Source organism: Helianthus annuus, chromosome 13 (assembly GCF_002127325.2).
Source record: "Helianthus annuus cultivar XRQ/B chromosome 13, HanXRQr2.0-SUNRISE, whole genome shotgun sequence".
Classification (NCBI taxonomy): Eukaryota; Viridiplantae; Streptophyta; class Magnoliopsida; order Asterales; family Asteraceae; genus Helianthus; species Helianthus annuus.
The window spans coordinates 118816122-118833988 of record NC_035445.2 but is presented as its reverse complement, the minus strand read 5'-3'; the positions used below and the strand labels follow the sequence as shown (position 1 = coordinate 118833988).

Genomic DNA, 17867 nt, shown 5'->3' with positions numbered 1-17867 from the left:
ACAGCATGTTCTTATTCTTGAGCTGCAGATGCCCAGCTATAGTTTTAATCGGAAAACGAACTTCAAAGTGTCATAACTTATTATCTATCTATCCGTTTTACACGATTCTTTTTCCTATGTGATCGTAATTTGATTCTCTATCTCATGGAGTTAAAACCCGACATCTGAATTCACAAAATTTTAGATTTCAAGCTCTCGGCTTGAAATTCAATTTTTAACACTTTTTGACACGTTCATGATTTTATCGACAAATATAAGGCCCACATTTGCGTCTAGTAGCAATGACACCCAAAAGACGCTAGAACATAAATTTTTAAAGTGTACAAATCTTTCTCAATTTAAAAGGTGAAAACGCTAATATCATTAATACATTATTTTAACAAAATTTGGGCATGACCTGTCCGTAAGACGAGTGTATCCCTGTATTAACCATCATTAAACAAACAAGTTTACGACTCGTTCGACTAGACACGACTAAAAACCATACACCAAGTATTAACAAGTGTAACTACTAATAGTGTTATACAAAAACAAGCATTTGACCCAAAACATTAATACATAATTGCGGAAGCGCTTGATGATCATAAAGTATGCATATGCTCGCTCCAATTTGCCAAGTCGCCAACATTGACGATTTAGCTACATTTGACATAACAAATAGGTTAGTATTTCGCCACTAACAATTTTCGGTAATGAACCCATTTATTTCTTTCTCGGATAAGCATCATTCATTTACTTTGCTAACCGTTAAATGGTTCCTTACATGCTTGTCTCAAATAGAGGCTAAGCATACTTTACTTAACATACCCCTTAGAAACGGATACTAGCATCATTACATCATCTTCATTCGATTTGTTCATAATGAACAATCATAGTCATTTCATTCTTACATCATACTCCGATCCGAGAAAGACGGATCGAGTAGACTTTCGTCCATTGCATACATAACTTCCCATACCCGGTGCAACGAACAATACCGGATATGATGCGTTAACTTTCGTATTTTAATCATTCCTCACAATCCGTTTATGACGGATTTTACCATTACTTTCAACGATCATTGAATTCAATTCTAACAACTTTGACATAACCAAACAATACAAGTAAGATTTATTATACATATGACAACATCATAAATACAGAAATGCGGTGTACACTAATGTACCTCGATCTTGTGAACCTTCCGATTTCCTAGTATTTGAACCTTCTTCCTTCATGCCTACATCAACATATTCATTCATTCATTTAGTCCAACCTATTTCATTCCATCATTTTCCATTTACACATATATTCTTCTCATAAGCATTTCATCGAACACTTGGTAGGCATCGTAACTAAAGCATAAGGTACAAGCATATAAAGCATATCTTTTCTAGTCCATTTTCAAACAACATTCACAATCAATCTATTTTGCATAATTGTTTCATCCTACATCAGTTTATGTATCATTTTATGAATCACAACAAGATTATACATCCAAAATTTACATATATGATTTTACTCAATTATCCTTCTTATACTAACTTCTTAACAAGTGGGTTTTTGCTATAATCATACCAAAGCATCAAAACCAAACATAAATTCTGCCTTATTTTACTATCTTAACCTTCAATTACACAAAGTTTCTCATAAACTCATGATTTGGGCGAAACCCTATTCCTACGGTTCATCAAAACACAAAATTGGACTTACCACTCTATTGAGTATGACAAGTAAATCGAAAATTTGGTGACATGCAACTGATCGACCTTGAATTCCCTTGTTGATTTGATGAATCTTGCAAGAACAAGGGTTAACCTTGTCTTCCCTGCTCTGATCGATCCCAAAACACGCGCCAGGAGTGTATTTTTGGGATTACACCTCATTAATCCCCATTTAATTGAAACTTTTCACATTACCCCCTCCAAGTTTGTTAAGTGTTTTATTCAAGCCTTTTTCATCATTTAACTTATCATTTATCATAACCCATTAACTAAGTTAGGTTCTATTCACTTTTACTTATTTTCATATTAATCAATTTTTGGGGTGTTACAACAAACTTGTTTGTCGCCTCCGGTTTTTCGTGAACATAATATTATAATTATTTCCTATTGTACAAGGTTCAATTCATGGGTTTTTAAGCATCATTGACCCGTTTTTGCTTATAATCTTATTTTGACCCGTTAAGGGTATTTATGCACTTTTAAGCTTAAATTACGCTCATTCCTTGTATGCCTTATAACTCCACCTATTCATATTGATTAGTCTTCCACCACAACTATAATTGTGGTGGATTTAATGTAATATACTATTTATTCCGAGTTCTATCCTTCAGATATGTTATTTTACGGCAAGACGCATTTTAAGGCATTTAACCCTTGAAACTTTATACCTACAACTTTTACACGCATCTAAGGGTTACAAAGTCATAATATAAGTTTCTAAACAACTTGTAAGGGTCGTTTGCCCGGTTTACCCATCAAGGGCCTTTTTGGTCAATTTTAATCCTTCATTTTTACGATAAAGGACTTCCACTAATTATTTAACCAACATTGCATTTTTTAACTATAAGTCTATATATGCGTACCTGGCCCGGGTCAACAAATAGACCCGATTTATACCTCACTTTAATTATCCCATATTCTATGGCGATGCAATTATCCAAATTGCTAATCGCTCCTGTTAACATAAGACTTGACAACCACATTAGTCGATATTGTCAAATGGTATCATAACCCATTAACTAAGTTAGGTTCTATTCACTTTTACTTATTTTCATATTAATCAATTTTTGGGGTGTTACAACAAACTTGTTTGTCGCCTCCGGTTTTTCGTGAACATAATATTATAATTATTTCCTATTGTACAAGGTTCAATTCATGGGTTTTTAAGCATCATTGACCCGTTTTTGCTTATAATCTTATTTTGACCCGTTAAGGGTATTTATGCACTTTTAAGCTTAAATTACGCTCATTCCTTGTATGCCTTATAACTCCACCTATTCATATTGATTAGTCTTCCACCACAACTATAATTGTGGTGGATTTAATGTAATATACTATTTATTCCGAGTTCTATCCTTCAGATATGTTATTTTACGGCAAGACGCATTTTAAGGCATTTAACCCTTGAAACTTTATACCTACAACTTTTACACGCATCTAAGGGTTACAAAGTCATAATATAAGTTTCTAAACAACCTGTAAGGGTCGTTTGCCCGGTTTACCCATCAAGGGCCTTTTTGGTCAATTTTAATCCTTCATTTTTACGATAAAGGACTTCCACTAATTATTTAACCAACATTGCATTTTTTAACTATAAGTCTATATATGCGTACCTGGCCCGGGTCAACAAATAGACCCGATTTATACCTCACTTTAATTATCCCATATTCTATGGCGATGCAATTATCCAAATTGCTAATCGCTCCTGTTAACATAAGACTTGACAACCACATTAGTCGATATTGTCAAATGGTGTTATCACCACCATTTGACCCGTTTGGACTATATAACCAAACGTTGCATAATTTTAAAACATGGTTTTTGATTTCCAATTTATACATCTGACCCATTTCGGATTTTTCACAAGTTCTTTTCATACACGCTCTACCCATTTCGGCTTACGCCATGGGTATATTTTTAACTTCAATTTACATTAGTCGACCCTTGACCAAATTTCCATTTTTACCCTTTTTCTCATTAATAGATTACACTATAAGGTAATATTAACGAAAACCCATAAATTCTTAGTCATTACATGACTAGTTTACCGTTTCGCCCCTTTTTTTTTACCATAAACCATGGTTTTTATCATTTATGTTTGTTCCGACCCGTATCATTACGCGTCGGAAACCATATTTCGAATAATATCTTTATCATATTATAACTTATAAAATATATAGGTATTCTACAAAGAAGTGTAAGTTTCACTTACCTTGCATCCATGCCACGCTTTTCTTTTTCCTCATACTCGATCCCTTTGACCCGCTTCTTTCCCAGGCCTCCACCTAGCTTGTCAAGCGTCAAACTATCATAAAATATTCACTAGGTGGTTAGGTTAGTCGTTCTAGATCATAACCTTTACGCCTTATCAACCTTTATACTACTTTTCTTACCGAACTCTATCATAGGTCGGTTTGACTTTTAAAAGTCAAACCGCCTTATAGCATATGAAATTAAGCAACTAAGTTTGACAAACTCATGTTGGCGTTCCGCCATTTACTCGATAAGCACTATTCTTAGGCCACCATTTTAACTAATATTTAATCCAAGTTCATGCTATTATTAACATTAAGTTAACTTAGCTCTCGATTATCAAAGACACATTATTCTTTCATTACTCAAAATCTACGGGTTTTCATCTATAAGTGAAACCCATTTCATCATGTTATTAGACATTCATCCAAATACCTAATCTAATCAAGTTCTACATTCAAACGAGTAGACGCGTGATTTCACTTAGGCGTTTTACCGAATACCTTGCGAGCAAGATTTTTTTATACATCTTTTGTCTAGTTCATGACTAACTTCTAACCAAGTTTCAATCATCAAAATCAAGCCCTTATGTCTAGCATTCATAAACAAGATTCAAGACTTGTATCTTAACATCATTCTACACTATTTCAACACTGAAATTCAGTGTTCATCACATAATCACAACACCTACTTAACGCATGTATGGGTAATTATCAAATTCATAATTTTCATCACTAATTTAACAAGTTATTGACTAGAGTTTACTCCTAGACATATTTTCATTACTAAGTTCATCTAAATATCAATCATTCAAGCTTAATTTTCGATTTCAAGTTTTCATCTAAAACTCAAGAAGTAATTAAGAAATGAAATTCAACATACCTTGTGATCCCTTCACTTAGGTGATCACTAATTTGAGCTCGGTTTTCGATTTAGTCTTGATTTGCCCTCTTGATTTGGTTGATTTTGTGTATTTAGGGTTCATTAGAGAGAGCCCCTTTTTCTCCTGTTAAAACTCTCGACCAGAACACACACTAAGTGTGTGTTTTGGTGTTTTATTTTTATTAAATAAAACCCTCTTTCACTTTAGCCCCTTAACTAATAAAGTTTTGTAAAAGTGTTATTAACCAAGTTTCATTGGCATTTTATAACACTTAACTAACTAGGCTGTTATTCCAAGTGACTTAGTGGGTTCGGGAAGTCATAACCCGTTTTATTTTAAGTCCCGTTAACTCGGTCCTTCTATATACTTTGTTTTCTCAAAGTATTTATCCTCCTTTTTAATTAACATAAAGTTTATTTATTTAAATCTCAAACTTTTACCGAGTTAATTTTTACCACTAACGGTATTTTACCCGTCTTTGCTATTAACGTGGTTTGATTACCAAACCCGTTTTTGGGGTGTTACATATTTCTTGAAATTTGTCTATCTCATGCAGCAAAATCTTACTCCCCTCATCTAACAAACCATTCAGCGAAACTTCATGCAGAAGATTACTGAGTATAAATATAACAACCCTCAAAATATTTCCGACACCCTAAAAATAATTAGAATGTCCCAATACGTCCTCAAATACACCCCGTATGCGAAAACAGGCCCCAAATACCTTTATTTTTATTAAAATTAACTAAAAACAAAATTTAATGGGTTGTCGCGGGCCGCGAGCGCCTGGCTACGAGGCAAAGCCCGGTGCCGACACGTGGCACAACCGTGTCGAGTCTAGTGTCCGAGTCAGCCAAGCTAGGGCCTACCCTAGCTGGCGTCGCGGGCCGCGAAGCCCACCCTGGTTTCCGTCGTGGGGTGCGTCAGGGTCGGCGAACAGCCCTATATAAGAAGGCCCTCAACCTTCAGTTTACGTCGCTCATTTCCCACAATTCTCTCTCAATTTCTATATAGTATAAGCTATACTCGGGCATTATACCCCCTAATTAGCGAAGCCCTTCCTCGTTGTAAGTATCATAACCCCCGGTTATGTATTAGATACGCTGCCAGATTGATCTAGGGTTTCGTAACGGCTGTCGAGGTTTTGCCCGACGTAGTTGTTGGAATGCCGTCTCGGGGAGGGTATTACTAATGTAAATATTGGGTTATTATACTAACGCCTGTGCATTTGTGTAATTAATAAATAATCACCATGAAATCCTAAAGGAAAACCCTAAGACAACAATGTGTAATCCTCTTTTTATGTAAACCTTTTTGTGAGTAATCTCCTTTTTACAAACTGTTTTTACAAAACCTCAATTAAATTTACATTATAATATTAAACAGTGATTGAGTATTTGTATTCTACAATTATCGCCGGTATGTTGGGGTTTTGTATACAAAATTTGTTACTACATTGTGAGTAGTAACATGACCACAAGTCGGGTTGACAATACCGTGGGTGGTAATTAAAGTAGATGGAAACAAATATAATTGCGCGACCGCCCTCAATACTGTACAATGGTTTTATTTATCTTGATTAAACTGGGATTCACTCACCAGTATTTCCCACTGACAAAATGTTTTTAAACGCATTTCAGGTAACAAAATGTGAAAGCCAAATAGAAGCCAGCTGGACAGCATTGAAGACTTGAAAAGTGGCTATAAAGTTACCTAAAATAAATAGATGTTTTATGTAAATAAAATAGGGTTTATCCCTATAAAATGTGTGTACTTAAAACTTGGGATTTTCCCACATATTTAATATTATAAAAGTGTGGTATTTTACTCAAATAAAATATTTCCTAACTACGGTCCTGATGTAAATTCCGCTGCCAAAACGATAAACACCAATACCAACTGGCTGCGGGCGCCCGTTCCCGGGTTATTAGGGGACGGGAGTTGCGACAATAAAAGAAAAGATGTTTGCCATCGTTGATTTCTCTCAACTTTTGGTGTTTTACAGTGACTGGTATTTAGGAACCATTGTGTTTGTGTTTTTTTTTTTTTTTGATGTGATCAACGGAAGGTGGTGAGACGTTTCTATTTATAGGATTTTTTTTGCACGTAGTTTAGGCGGAATATTATTTTATAACAATAAATGCAATTAAAAATTATCCGGATGTAAGGCTTGGTGTTTATATATTATGGTGTTTTACGTTTTATGGCGTTTTTCTAGCCTAAGACCTTAAATAAAAACACATAAAAAAACTACGCAGTGATAAAATTGGTGTTTTGTATTTACTTGGCGTTTTATATTTCAATGGCGTTTTATGTAAGAAATGATGTTTTACCTTTTTTACCCTTAATGAAGCGCGCCCACGTAATAAAATTTATGTTACGAAAATGTCACCGCGCCAATCTAGTACATAGATTGTTTTGATTTGACGATCCATAACCGTTCTCACACTTTTCATGTTTTCTCTAAATCCTGACCCTATATATATATATATATATATATATATATATAATTGCGCTAAAATAAGAACCACATCCAGTTGTAAGAACCGTGAGAACTACTTGATCCGGGGCGGGTTGGACCAAATTTTTTTTCATAAACGTAGATGCGTGTATTATAAACACATTTGTAAAAAAAATTCAAAAAAAAAAATGTCGTGTGTGTAGTTTTGAGCACCACAAGTTTGTGTTTACGGGTACCGTAAATTTTCTGCTAAGATTTACGGTACCCGTAAACACAAACTTGTGGTGCTCAAAACTACACACATGACATTTTTTTTTGAATTTGTTTTTTACAAATGTGTTTATAATACACGCATCTACGTTTATGAAAAAAAGTTTTTGGTCCACCTCGCCCCGTACGGTGTAGTTCTCACGGTTCTTACAACTCGAGGTGGTTCTCATTTTAGCGGTATATATATATATATATATATATATATATATATATATATATATATATATATAGGGGAAGGATAAATCGAAAACCCACTTGAGTTGAGAAAACTCAGAAAACCTTTGTAAAAAACCATGTAAACTCAAGATACATTTCTAAAAAAAAAATAGGAAATGTAATATACATATATTTGAACATTTTAAAAAAAGAAACACAAAAAAACACCAAGTAGTTTTTTTTAAAAAAAATGTTACAAAATTTCAGGTTACATAATATGTATGTCCAAAAAAATGTAACATATAAATTTTCAACATTTTTTTTTTAAAAAAATAGTAAGCGTTTTTTTCATTTTTTTTCATAAATAGGTCCGTGTACATTTATATTACATTTCCTATTTTTTTTTAGAAAAAAATAAAAATGTTACATAGGGTTTATTTGGGTTTTCTCAACTCACATGGGTTTTCTATTTATCTTTCCCCTATATATATATATCGTACATTACGGCTTAACGTACTTCACGTACGACAACGTGCGTGATTTGTTCTATGACATGCGTGATTATTGTTTTCAATATGCGTGATTATTGTGTTTCAACATGCGTGATTTTGGATTTTTGAGTTATAACATGCGTGATTTTAAAATGAACGTGCGTAATTACCTATCGTACGTGATGTACGTTAAGCCGTAATGTACGTTAACCTTCCTCTTTCTCTCTCTCTCTCTCTATATATATATATATAGGGGAATGTTCATTTGAGAAGAATCTTCTTAAAAGAAGAAAAAATAAATTAATCTAAACCCTATATTTTTTTGATCAATGGTTGTGAATCAAAATATCATTTTTGTCCACTTTTAATAAATGCTTTAATTACTAAGGATAGTATAGACATTTTGATGTAGAATATTAATAAATATTTTAAGGAGGTACCCAAGTCTTATTAATGCAAACATAAATTACTCCTTCACCATCATTAATGTATTGACTCCTACACAATTTTTTTTAGAAATGACAAAATTACTTAAAAATTTTGTGTCCTACACATATTTTATTATGAGTCGCAAAATTATTTAAAAGTGTTTGAGTCCTACACATTCTGTATCCTACACCAAAATATTGTTTTAATGGTGTAGGAAAAGTTGAAAATGTAAGATCATGTGCAAGATTGTTTTTATTGTGTAAGGTGCACAACTATTTTATAAGATAGGCTCATTAAATGATTAGAGTTTATTAATTTGAATAGCAAAATTAAATAATAGACTCATTTATTGATTTGTTCAAATTACAATTATATCCTTTATTCTTAATTTTTAATTCTTCTCATTTGAACTCTCCACTATATATATATATATATATATATATATATATATATATATATATATATATATATAGGGGGAGGTTCATTTGAGAAGAATTTTCTTAAAAGAAGAAAAAATGAATTAATCTAGACCATATATTTTTTTGATCAATGGTTGTGAATCAATATATCATTTTTGTCAACTTTTAATTAATGTTTTAATTATTAAGGGTAGTATAGACATTTTGATGTAAATATTAATAAATATTTTGAAGAGTTACTTAATTCTTATTAATGCAATGCAACCATAAATTTCTCTTTCACCATCATTAATATATTGGCTCCTACACAAATTTTGTTAGATGTGACAAAATTATTTAAAAAATTTATGTCCTACACATATTTTATTATGAGTCGCAAAATTATTTAAAAGTGTTTGAGTTCTACACATTCTGTATCCTACACCAAAATATTGTTTTAATGGTGTAGGAAACGTTGAAAATGTAAGATCATGTGCAGAATTGTTTTTATTGTGTAAGGTGCACAACTATTTTATAAGATAGATTCATATTAAATGATTTGAGTTCATTAATTTTAATAAGAAAAATAAATAATAGACTCATTAAATGATTTGTTCAAATTACTTTTGTATCCTTTATTCTTTTTATTCTTAATTTTTAATTCTTCTCATTTGAACTCTCCCATATATATATATATATATATATATATATATATATATATATATATATATATATATATATATATAATGTAAGTATCTATAGAAAACCCACTTTAATTTAGAAAACCCGGGAAACTCAAAGCTCCCGATGTTATTTTTTTTTGAAAAAATTTACACATGTTATATACATGTTTTTAAGGGTTTTGGGCAAAAAAAATCAAAAACACGCCGAGTAGATATTTTTTAAAAAAATAAACAAGTTTTGATGTAACACATGTTACAAATATGTCAGATGAGTGTAACATATGTTACACCAAAACTTGTTTATTTTTTTTTAAATATCTACTAGGCACTTTTTTGATTTTTTTTGTCCAAAACCCTTAAAAACATGTATATAACATGTGTAAATTTTTTCAAAAAAAAAAAAAAAATATCGGGAGCTTTGAGTTTCCCGGGTTTTCTAAATTAAAGTGAGTTTTCTATACATCATTCCCCTATATATATAGGGGAAGGTTTATTTAAGAAGAATATTCTTGTAAGAAGAAAACTAAACTAATCTAGGCCCTATATTTTTTTGATCAATGGTTGTGAATCAAGATATTATTGTTGTCCACTTTCAATTAATGTTTTAATTAATAAGGGTAGAATAGACAATTTGATATATAACACTATTAAATATTATAAAGGGTTAGTCCAATCTCATTAATGCCACCATAATTTTCTCCTTCACCATCATTAATGTGTTGGGTCCTACACCAATTTTATAAGGAGTGACTAAATTATTTAAAGTATTGTGTCCTACACATATATTATTATATGTCGGAAAATTATTTAAAAGTGTTGGGAACCTACACATTTTGTACCCTACACCAAAACATTGTTTTCTTGGTGTAGGAAACGTTGTTATCATGGTGTAGAAAACGTTGAATATTTAGGAGCATGTGCATGAATGTTTTTATTGTGTAAGTTGCACAACTATTTTGTAGGATAGACTCATTAAATGATTAAGGTTTATTAATTTAAATAGCAAAAATGAAGGGTAGACTAATTAAATGATTGGTTTAAATTACCTTAATACCCCTTTATTCTTTTTATTCTTAATTTGTGATTCTTCTCATTTGAACTCTCCAATATATATATATATATATATATATATATATATATATATATATATATATATATATATAGGGGCCGCTAGAATGAGAACCACCTCGAGTTGTAAGAACCGTGAGAACTACTTGATCCGGGGCGAGGTGGACCAATTTTTTTTTCAAAAACGTAGATGCATGTATTATAAACACATTCGTAAAAAAAATTAAAAAAAATGCCGTGCGTGTAGTTTTTTACACCACAAGTTTGTGGTTTACGAGTTCCGTAAATTTACGGAACTCGTAAACCACAAACTTATGGTGTAAAAAACTACTCGCACGACATTTTTTAAAATTTTTTTTTTTACGAATGTGTTTATAATACATGCATCTACGTTTTTGAAAAAAAAAATTTGGTCAACCTCGCCCCGTACGGTGTGGTTCTCGCGGTTCTTACAACTCAAGGTGGTTCTCATTCTAGCAGTCCCCTATATATATATATATATATATATATATATATATATATATATATATAGGGTAGTGATCCTAAGAGAAGTCCACCCTATTTGAGAAACTTGAGAAGCAATCTGGACCACACATGATCATTATCCTATATATTTATATAAATTGTTAACGAGTGAACATGAATAGTAACTTTATTTTTATAATAATATATAGTTTTTTTATATTTTATTATTTAATATTTTTATAGTTTTTAATTATTTTATTTTACTATTTAAGCTATATAGAAAGTGCAGGTATGTGACAAACCAAACTGATATCATCTAGCAACATTGATGGCATGTCGGCTCCTAACATCGGTATCGGTACTATCAGAACCGTTACTGATATTCGTTTTTATGGTTTTTCAGCTAATGTAAAACACGTGCCGATATCATTTTGGTCATAGCATAACTTTATTTTTTGGGTTTTATATTTCGATGATGTATCGAGTGCTAATACCGTACTAATACCATAATGAATCAAAACGATACCGACCTAATACCCGTCACAACGCGCGAAAGAATATTACTAGTATCAATTAAGTTTTGTAAGTCTTGCCCTAAAGTTATTTAAATATTTTTTAAGAAAAAATTACTCAACTTTTTAATATATGTTATGATGTTGTAAATTTTTTATAACTGTTAGTTTTTTTTCAAAAAAAAATAAAAAAATTAAGTGGCTTAAATAGAACATATATTAAGCTGCTTACTATTTAGTTATAATTTTAAATAAACAAAATTTCGTGAAGAAAATGTATGTATCCTTGTTCGTTTATTTTCACTCATTTGTATATTCTAAATGAGTGTAAACAAACGAAGAAAATTGACGTTTTCTTGTACTTTCTAAAATTCGCTAGTAGATTGCCCAATGATAAAAAATGTATTGCTAATAAATAAATTTAGATAAATATATAAACATGAACAATCATTAACGAAAGCAAGTAAACGGGCATAAACGAAAGCTAATGAACAACCATAATCGAACATTCACAAATACAAATAAACACACGGGACATGTGTTCAAGTCCTTTCATCTAATTAAATAAACAAATATTGCTTTTCGTTAGTTTCTCAAATAAATGAACTTTCTACCGAGGAGCTAACTGAACACTCGATTCGTTTACAAACCTAATTTATGTTCCATTTATCTGTATACAACCCCAAACTAATAATTCATCATAGTTTGTTTGCGTTTACAATTAAATATCTAAACTCTTAGCGGGTTATGGCAAATAACAACTTTAAGAGTTCAACGTAACTTTCGAAAATCATTTAATCCATTTTGAACGGGTTCCAACCCGACAATAACTTTGGGTTGGAACCTCTTCAAGTTGCATTCTCCCATTAGTCCCAAACAGAGCGGATCACTGTAGTCAAAGCATATATGTAGATTAAGAATGAAATGAATACCTCGGTTTATATCAAAAGAAGATAATCGAGGACAAGTAGAGTTTAGTGATGCGATGTTACATAGGAGGAAACAAGCACATGGTTATCACGAGTTGATATTGTCGGTGTAAGAGGCTTTCCTCGCTTCAATTGAATCCATTATGACGGATGGTTCACCATGCATCACCACCTTACCATCTTCCATATACACAGCGCCGTCTGCATACTCAAGTTCTTCTAAACGGTGTGTTACCCATAACGCAGTCACATCTTCAGAACTACTCAACGTGTTCTTCACAGCTTTAATCACCCCAAGCTGGAAAAATACAGTCACATCCTTAATTCACTTGACCGATATACAAATAATAACACTAACAGTAACAATATTAGTTACGGTAACAGGAATAATAGCTGATACCTGATCGGTTTCATCCAAGAATGTTGTGAGTTCATCTAGTAACAATACTTTACATTGTTCTACCAATGCACCAGCAATTGCAACCCTTTGTTTCTGACCTCCACTAAGAGTTTGTACTGGTCTCTAACATTATTAAGCACTCAAGATTCAATAAACAAACATGTAATTGGTATATAAAAAACATAAAGGGAATTAAACAAGTTACCTAGTTACCAAATTCAGCAGGAAATTTTATATTATATATCATTATCAATTTTTATATAAAAAATAAGAATTCATAATGATAGCAAGAATTGCATGGTCAACTAGTCCTTGTATAAATAACCGAGAACTTATAACATCCGGCCCCTAATAGTTTAATACCATCCAATATTATTTGTTTACCTAACGAGTCACGAGGAGCTCGAGTTGAAACTTCCCAAACGGTCCGGATTTTTTAAATGGCAAAAAAAATGGTTCATCAAAAAAATGGTTCGGTTTTTTAAATGGTTTGATGTAATGAAAACCCGAACTAGTAACAACCGGTTCGAACCAGGTTTAAAACCGGTTTGGGACAAAAAAAAAAAAAACAGTTTTAAAACCGATTTTAACCCCTTTTTTTACAATCGCTTTGAGTTATAAACCGGTTTCAAAGATCGAGAATACGAACCGGTCTACAAACCGCCGGGTCGGATCGGGTTGAAACCAGATTTACACAAACCGTTTTTTTTTTTTTTTTCAAACCGGTTTTTTTGCCCACCTCTACATAACACGTGTTTGTGTCTTCTGTAAACGGTTAAACAATGTTTTCCATGATAACTGAAATGTACTTTAAAAAAGGAGTTAAATGCCATTTTAGTCCCTGTGGTTTGGGCCATTTTGCCAGTTTAGTTTTCATTTTTCGCCTGTGGGTCCAAAAAGGTTTCACCGTTGCCATTTTAGTCCACCGGGTTAACTTCATCCATTTTTTCTGGTAACGAGAAGGGCAATTCGGTCATTTTATATGTAATTACGTGAACTAGAAGGGTAATTCGGACATATAAAATGACCAAATTGCCTTTCTCGTTAACAAATATAATGGATGAAGTTAACCCAATGGACTAAAATGGCAACGGTGAAACCTTTTTGGACCCACAGGCGAAAAATGAAACCTTTGACTAAACTGACAAAATGGCCCAAACCATAGGGACTAAAATGGCATTTAACTCTTACAACTAAACATGTTAGGTCATCTTTTTCAATCAGTTGGTATTCATCATTTAACATATTTGTTTTTTGTATTGAAAAAAAAATCAAATATTAGACAATTATTATTATTTATGAAAGACAAGATGGGCTCATATGATACCTGCAGATAATCATACATGCCCACAGCAGTTAACGCTTTTGCAACTCTCAGTTTTGTTTCATCATTGGTAAGGTTAAACCGTCCAAGGCCAAACGCCACATCAGCTTCTACGGTGGGCATAACGACCTAAAAGAATGAATATGAGATCTCCTATAGTAGCTCACATACACGTATAGAATTCAGTAATATCCCAAATTTTGTTGAGTTAATTACTGTTTTCGTCCCTGTGGTTTGTCAAAAATCACTATTTCAGTCCATTAATTTAAAAATTGTGATTTCAGTCCCCGTGGTTTCACTTTCGTAACCATTTCAATCCATTATTCTGTAAGTACAGGGACTGAAATGGTTACGGAAGTGAAACCACAAGGACTGAAATCGCAATTTTTAAACTAATGGACTAAAATAGTGATTTTTGACAAACCACAGGGACGAAAACAGTAATTAACTCTTTTGTTAATCTAAACACCATATATGTAAAAAGTCCCTTATTCCTTTTAAACGATACTTGATTCGTATATAACCTGCGTATGTGGATTAAAGGATTGAAAACTAACTTGGTGATCTGGATTTTGGAAGACATAACTTCTAGGTTTCCTCACATACACGAAACCGTCTGTTGGGCTTAATAGACCCGCCAAAATCTGCACATAAAACGTAACAGAAACCAATAAAAATCACATTTCAAAACTCAAAAGATGCATCTGGTATAAACATTAAACAATAATATCAATAGATGAATCCATAATTTTGTCAATCAGCCATTACATCATTAATAAATAATAAGGTAGCGTTCGTTTCATGTCATGGAATGGAATGGAATGGAATTAGGAATTTTTTCTTTGTAAAATTGATCTTGGTTGGGGGAGGGAGGAATTTGAAATCCCATGAATTTCTTTAATCAATGAAATTTGTGACTATTTCAACATTCCTTAGAAATCCTTCACTCTAATGAAGGAATGGAATGGAATGTTGAAATAGTCACAAATTTCATTGATTAAAGAAATTCATGGGATTTCAAATTCCTCCCTCCCCCAACCGAGATCAATTTTACAAAGAAAAACTTCCTAATTCCATTCCATTCCATTCCATGAAACGAACGCTACCTAAGCGATGGTAACCACCATTATCAAAATAATAAACTAAGTTTCCCTCTTTTATTCAAAACTCGATGAATTGAATCAAGATTTGGACTAATATTTCACCTAACCACAACCACCATCTCAGTTTAGGGAAAACGCATAAGTGGCAAAAGGGCACGCCTCATGCATTTCTGGTTCACTATTGGTCAAAATTCGGGTTTGTATGTAAAGCAGATGATAGATGTGCAGCTTCTGGTTGTAATCATAGTTGTCAATAGCGGCTATAGCAATCGCTATAGCGTGCTATGTAGCAAAGCGATCAAGTGTCGCTATTTGGGTCATAGTGACCAATAGCGTGAATAGCGACAGTTTTTTTTTTTTTTTGATGTAAATAGCAATTAGATATAGCTATAAAATAGCTGGATTTATAGGTTTTTGTTAAATATACATGTAAAATAGCATATATACCAAGGTATTTTGATATAATATACATATAAAAATTTTCAAAATTCTTTTCTAGTGTATCGCTATATATAAAATAGCGGTGGCTATTTGTCGCTATTCGCTATTAACAACTATGATTGTAATTAAAGCTAATTTGGTTGTACATAGATGCACACCTCTTTTAAACCAAGACTACCATTGAACAGGGGTGTTCATAAACCGCCAGACCGAAGAAAGTCGGCTGGCTGGAAATACGTACGCGTTTGCCGGTTTACAATGTGGAACTTGTAACTGGCCGTTTAACGTTTATTATTATTACTTTTTTTTATTTTAGGAATTTAAAGTTACTCTGTGTGTGTTATATCCATTAACAATCCTTGTCATTTTTTTTACATATAATACAAATTTATGTTAAAAAAAAGTTTTTTTTTGAGTAAATTGCCAAAATCGTCCCTGAGGTTTGGGCACGTTTGCCAGTTTCATCCAAAACAACTTTTTTGTACTATACCGTCGTTCACTTTTGAGCTAATTTGTCATTTTTATCCGAACGGCTAACTCTTTTGCTTAAATCGTCCCTTAGGATTGGGATTTTTTGCCATTTTCATCCATAAATCTGCCAAAAAATAACCCAAATTTGATATTTTGATGAAAATGACAAAAAATCCCAAAAGTGAAGGGCAATATGGTACAAAAAAGATGTTTGGGATGAAACTGGCAAACATGCCAAAACCTCAAGGACGATTTTAGCAATTTACTCTTTTTTTTTTTGTCTAAAACCGCAAACACCAACCGTAAAACTGTGAAAACCACCCTCCAAAAACTCTAGTTACCGGTTAGCCCATATTTTTCATAAAAAAACAGCTGAACCGGACCGAGAACACCCCTACCATTAAACATTACATGGCATCACCACTGGAATTCCTATGGTTATTACTTGATTTTGACTTTAAAAATAACCTATGGTACTAATCCAAATTAGGGCAAACAAGTTCATATTTTCCAAACATAAAGTTTGGTAGACAATTTTCAAGCTACAATAGTTGTTTTTTCATACCTTCAAAAGAGTTGATTTCCCACACCCATTAGGCCCAAGCAGCATCCAAAACTGCCCAGATGGTATATTCAACGAACAATCCTTTATAATCGGCACCACTTTCCCCCTTTCATTCTTGATCGAGTAGCTTACACTATGGCTTTCAATTGCATAATTGTCAGCACCAACAGCATTATAATTCCTGTAATTCAAACACCCCATATAGCAATACAATCGGTACCAGAAACAGTTACCAAATTAAGAGATTATTTGGTAAAAAAAATATATAAAAAAAAGTTCGACAAGAAGGTGTTCGACGAAATGCCGCAATGAAAATGAAATTACCGAGTTGTTAGATTGGAGTAGCGAGGCGTTGAGGCGTAAATAGGAGCACGAATGTTCATATCGAATGCACAGCAAGCAAGCAAGAGGATATTTGATCTTTTGATGAAAATATTGCAAGCTAGTCCTCTGAGTTTAATTGCAAACTGGTCCTCTGAGTTTCACTTAGTTTATATTTTTTCTTTCCCATGAAGTATGAACATGGTACTAATTTTTTTAGGGATTTTTACATATTTCTCCCTCCTAAGCTGCTTTATTACATATTTACCTAAACCATAACATCAATTACAAATTTCCCCTCCCTAAGTGATATATATTACATATTTCCTCTTTTCATTAAAATGACTCTTATTTATGACTATTTTACTCTTAATGAACTAGTAAATAAACATTTACATATTTCCCCACTCTAATATGTAAAATCAATTACATATTTACCCAATTTATGTATTATCACCCTATCTTCTATACTTCGCCCCTGTTTACAATGATAAAAACATAAAACCAAAAATTATAAAACATAATTTCCGTTCATAATAAT

At 32.4% G+C, this 17867-nt stretch overlaps 1 protein-coding gene and 1 long non-coding RNA gene across 2 annotated transcripts; both read right to left on the bottom strand.

Annotated features, from left to right (window-relative positions):
• Positions 1–417: 417 nt before the first annotated feature.
• Positions 418–2319, bottom strand: LOC110903184. The gene is made up of 3 exons (XR_002571723.2): positions 1693–2319; positions 1166–1219; positions 418–639 (listed from the first exon to the last, which is right to left on the bottom strand). It is a non-coding gene; the product is annotated as an uncharacterized LOC110903184 (long non-coding RNA).
• Positions 2320–12288: 9969 nt separating this feature from the next.
• On the bottom strand, positions 12289–17486 carry LOC110899189 (ABC transporter I family member 10). The gene is made up of 6 exons (XM_022146061.2): positions 17330–17486; positions 17006–17186; positions 14983–15069; positions 14429–14554; positions 13102–13224; positions 12289–12999 (listed from the first exon to the last, which is right to left on the bottom strand). Exons 1-6 carry the CDS (start codon positions 17386–17388, stop codon positions 12790–12792), a joined length of 786 nt encoding a protein of 261 aa, XP_022001753.1. The 5' UTR covers positions 17389–17486; the 3' UTR covers positions 12289–12789.
• Between the last annotated feature and the right edge of the window lie 381 nt (positions 17487–17867).

Bases quoted from the DNA above. Each gene is read 5' to 3' on its own strand.
- LOC110899189 (XM_022146061.2), bottom strand. From the start codon at position 17,388: ATGAACATTCGTGCTCCTATTTACGCCTCAACGCCTCGCTACTCCAAT. The intron at 15,070-17,005 runs GTATGAAAAAAC...TTTTATGTGCAG, and splicing joins GGAAATCAACTCTTTTGAAG to ATTTTGGCGGGTCTATTAAG. The intron at 13,000-13,101 runs GTATCAGCTATT...GTATTTTTCCAG, and splicing joins TCTTGGATGAAACCGATCAG to CTTGGGGTGATTAAAGCTGT.